Consider the following 4616-nt stretch of genomic DNA (forward strand, 5'->3'; position numbering starts at 1 on the left):
GCAGGAAAAGAAACCTAGAAAGAGACAGAGGACGGAAGAGTCAGAAATGGAGAGAGAATGGGGGCAGGATACGACAAAGAGTCGGGAAAACTAACAGCAATAGTGGACGAACTATATAGGGAAACAAAACTGTAAAGGAAAAGCAGAAGTTATAGTAACACGGAGACCAAGAGTAACAAATAGAGTAGAAAATAGAGAACATCGTAGAGAAAGAAGTGGAGAGGTCAGAAATAAGAAAAAATTTAAAAGACCGAATAAAAGGGGGAAAAAATGAGGGAGCAAGAGGAAATGTTCACCAACGCTTCGGGCGTGTGTTTGTTGGAAGGGATAACCCACTGCCCGTCCCGTGATCCCGAAACTCCCAGCTTTCGAGCCGAGGTAAAGCTGGGTGGACCGGGCCTCGCTGCTTTCACACCTGGGCTCGGTATTCCAGGGTTTCTGGGCGCCCCGCCCCTCTCCTGAACAGTAAAGCCGCCAGGCTGCAGTGACGTCGAATGACGTCACGCCCCACCTGTGGTCCCACGTATCCCCAAAGGGTGCGGGTGTTCTGGGTTTGTGCCCCGCGCTTACGCCTCAGACACCCAGCGTTTGGAGACGCAGGACGTTCACCGATTCTGTGCAAACAGCCCGCCCACAGTGCGCCTAGATCCCCTATTGCCAGTCCTTGGGTCCGACCAGGGCCTGAGGCCTCACTGGAAAAAGAGGAGGTCAGTGGGTTGTGGGGGCGGGGGAGGGCTCCGAGTTCTTAGAAGTTCGAGATCACGGTGCCTTTCACCCCCTAGGTGGGTCTGCCTTGTGAAGACCTAAGTACCCGCCCGGGGCGGGGGGCGGCTTTCATCCCCATCCCTGCCTGGCGCCGACCTTCGACCTCCGGGCCTTGAGTGCAGTTCCCATATCCTCCCCACCCCGCCGGCACCCGAACTGCCGGCGGCCGGCACGCACTGACCTGCACCGCGGATCCTCCCCGGGGCCCCGGGCCGGGGTTGGAGCTGAGGCGACAACCGAAGAAGCTTGGAGAGGTGGACGCGCCCCCGAAAACACCGCGGCTCGGCCTCTACCGCCGAAGGGGTGGGGCGCAGGGCCGGGCTCGCCGAGCATTATTGGAACGAAAACGAAATAAAAGCGGCGTTAAGTGAAATAGCTAACTTCTTTATTAAATAAAACGACTTAAATAAAAGGAACGGAAAAGGAGAGGAGTGGACCCAGCCTAAACGCAGGGTGCCCCAGCCCTGGCGCTCCCCCCAGCCACCTGGTCGGCCGCCCCTCCTCCAGCGGCCCCCGCGGGGGAAGCAGGTGGCCGGTTTCTAAAGAAAAAAGCCAAAACTTTTATTATTTACACGTTTGGGCAAAAGTACAAAGTATAATACAGGCGCCCGGCCCGGGGGCGTGCGGGCGAGGGGCGGAGAAACGTAAGGCGCTTTCTTTGTCAGGCCCCGGCCTGGGGCGGGACTGGGCGCGGGGCGGGGGCTCGGATTGTGCAGCCGCGCGGAGCCCGGGCCCAGCCCCCCTCCGCGGCCGGCGGAGATGCGGCCGCGCCCCGGGGTCTACTTGAGCTCGGAGGCCCCTGTCCCTCTCGGCCTCGGGTCCCCCCCAGCCCGGCTGGGGGCCCAGGGCGCCCCGCCGGGTGGGGGCGGCGATCCTTGGTGACTGTGCGCGCTGGTGGCTCACACCAGAGAGGTGACGGCGGGGACCTTGGAGCTGTCCTCCTCCCAGGGCTGCAGATTCTGCAGAGCAAAGAGCGACGAGTTGTGCAGACAGAGAGGGTCGGGCTGGATGGAGTCGTTGAGGCTCTTTTGGAAGGCGTCGTGTTGCAGCTGCAGCATGAGCCGGCTCGCCTGCTGCCGCTCCGCCTCCCGCTCCTCCGCCGTCTGCCGCCTGCACCGGGGGAGGGAGAGGGACAGCACCGTCATGCACCCGGCACTGCGGGGCCGCCGGCGGGGCCCCAGCCCTCCCGGGAGCAGAGGCCAGCCGGGAGCCTCGAGGCGCAGGACCCGTCTGCACCCCTGCTGGCGCTGTGCGCCCGAGGCCCGCGCGTCCGGGGAGTGGATTGGCATCGTTTGTTTTTGTTGTGTGTCGGGCGGTCTTGGGGAGGGGACTCAGCCCGCCGCCCACCTGCACGTCCGGGTATTGTGGCTTCGCCAACAATAAAGATGTTTCTTTTGCGGGATAGCAAGGGCAGGGCGTATGTGTAACTGACTCGGCCCTGCGGACAGTCGGGTCGCTAGGGTCTGCGGGTGGGAGTGCTGGCTCTGCACTGCCCGCGCGGTGTCCCTGGGCCGGGTCAGCCTCATCCAGTTCTCCCAGGCCCTTCTCGAACCTCTCTTCCAAAACGCGATCCCTTCGCCGTTCACGGGTTTGGATGGAAATAGGGATCGGATAAAAACGGGGCTGGAGTCAGGATGGGGAGCCTAAGGGGGAACACGGAGGCCGCGCGGACTGTCAGAAATCCGAGAGGGCAAGCCGGAGGGATCAGGGGAGTGCCAGAGACCCCGGGGTGGGGGGTGGGTCGGATGCTGGTGGAGGTGCAGGTGAGAGGAAACCGAGAGGGCGCAGAGACGGAAGAAAACACGGAGAGTTGGAGAGGCGCGCGAGAGCGACACAGGGATGAGAATGGAGGAGAAGCCGAGGCGCGGGAGAGTGGGGAGAGAAACACAGGCCGGCGGGAAGAAGAACAGGGAGAAAAAATTTGGGAAGGAGTGGGGAGGCGCAGCCCTGGGAGGGCGGGTAGCGGGTACCACAGAATGGGGAGAGCGCGAGGCTGCGGCGCGCGGCGCGTGAAGGGCGGGTGCAAGATGGGCCGAGCCGGGCCTCTCTCACCGCCACTTGGTCCTCCGGTTTTGGAACCAGGTCTTGACCTGCGCGTCCGTCATTTTGAGGGACTTGGCGAGCGCCGCCCTCTCGGCCGAGGCCAGGTACTTCTGGCGGTGGAAGCGCTTTTCCAGCTCGCAGATCTGCACCCGAGAAAAGGACGTGCGCGGCTTCTTACGCTTGGGCGGCGTCCTGTTCTGATAGGGGTGGCCGATGCGCCGGGTCACAGTGAAGGGCGTGAGCGCCGCCGCCGCTGCGGAGACACACAAGGCCCCCTGAAGCCCAGCCCGGCTCGGCTCGACTGCTTTTCAGGCCCCATGCGGACCCCGTGCCGCCCAGTGGGGCGCAGAGTGCTCCGCTATTTCGTTGGTCCCCTGCGTCCCCAGCGGCACCAAGCCGGTCGGGAGATAACCCTTCTTCCCCTGGGCGTAGGCTTATTTCCCCTCAACTCCCCGATTTTCCTCCCCCTGTGGTTCCCCGGGGCCCCGGGTGCTGAGGCCTCTGCCACGCTTGGGCCTCCGGAATCGTTTCCCAGAGTGGAGCACCTAGGGCGCGGCGCCTCTGGCCCCGCGAGGGCCGAGGCCCGGTGCCTGTTAGCTGGCCCTGCTCACCTGTGAAGCGGTCTTTCACGAAGCGGCGGCTGCTCTCCATCCAGGGGAAATTGAGGCCGCCCAGGCTGGAGACCGTGGGCACGGAGGGCATGGCGGGCAGCGCGCTAGGCAGAGGCGGTGGCACGGCCCCGGGCAGCGGCCTGTGCGCTGGCACTCGGATCACGCCGGCGGGCGCCAGGCTCAGGTTGACACTGTAAGATCCCGGGTCCTCGAAGGGCGCGCCGAGGCCGGCAAAAGAGGCGGGTAGAGACGGGTATGTGGCGCCCGGACGGCCCCCCGGGGGCCCTCCCAGGTAGCTGGCGCCGTCGGGGCCCCGCGGGGCTGGTGCGCTGTCCTGGTCCGGGCTGTTGAGGATCTGGTCGATGCCGAAGCTGATGGGCTCGTGCGGGTGCGGGGTCTGCGCGCTGGCGGGCGCCTCCATCCTGGGCGGGCGGAAGGGCTGGGCTGGGCTGGGCGGGGAGGCGGCTGGGTCCCTGTTACGGCGCGGCCATGGAGCGCCCGGCGCCTCTCGTTGCACTGAAACTTTGCCAAGAGTGCGCGGGCCCGACAGGCTCTGTGTCATCTTTCTTGAACCGAACCTGGAGTTTCCGCTGCTAATTCCTCTCCCGCCGCAGCCATTGGCTGCGATCAACAAGCCTCTCTCCTCCCATTGGCTCCCTGCTTTCAATAAAGGCCTAATTCATGGAAATAGGAGCTTAGGGACTGTTCCAAGGTGACATCATTTTAACAAACGAACAATAGGTCAAATTTATTAGCCGGGATAATGGGCGGCGGATATTAGCGCCCGAACCGCAGCCTCCCAAACTCGAAATCTAACGAAGCTGCAATTAGCAGACGCTCCCCGCTCCTCCCGGCCGGGGCCGCTTCCCGGCCGCAGCGCGGGGAGGGCCAGGGCGCTCTGCTGGTGAGATTGTCGTTTGCTGAGGGGGGTTTCGTTTTCTTCCAAATTTTTTCATCTGGGCAAAACCCAAACCATGTGAATCGTTTCAATTACAATGGAGTTGCAAGCCCGGAAAGACCCTGTGGAATCCGCGGAAGCGTCTTGGACACTCCACCGCCAAGGGAGCAACGAAAGGAGCGCACCACCCGGCGCAAGCTTCGCGCTCCCAGCGCGCGGGGTGAGGGGAGCAGCGCGGCATGCTCGGCGCTCCCGAGGACACCGACCCGCGTGGGGAGAATTCGCCCCCGCCCGGGCCA

The 4616-nt window shown here is 63.9% G+C and overlaps 1 protein-coding gene across 1 annotated transcript; it reads right to left on the reverse strand.

The window, feature by feature from the left end:
* Positions 1 to 1664: 1664 nt before the first annotated feature.
* Positions 1665 to 3981, reverse strand: TLX3 (T cell leukemia homeobox 3). Its single transcript, XM_045792151.2, has 3 exons — positions 3420 to 3981; positions 2818 to 3061; positions 1665 to 1875 (listed from the first exon to the last, which is right to left on the reverse strand). The coding sequence occupies exons 1-3, from the start codon at positions 3979 to 3981 to the stop codon at positions 1665 to 1667; spliced, it is 1017 nt and encodes a 338-aa protein (XP_045648107.2).
* Positions 3982 to 4616: the final 635 nt, after the last annotated feature.

Source organism: Ursus americanus, chromosome 15 (assembly GCF_024610735.1).
Source record: "Ursus americanus isolate L20-20 chromosome 15, mUrsAme1.1.p, whole genome shotgun sequence".
Taxonomy (NCBI): domain Eukaryota; kingdom Metazoa; phylum Chordata; class Mammalia; order Carnivora; family Ursidae; genus Ursus; species Ursus americanus.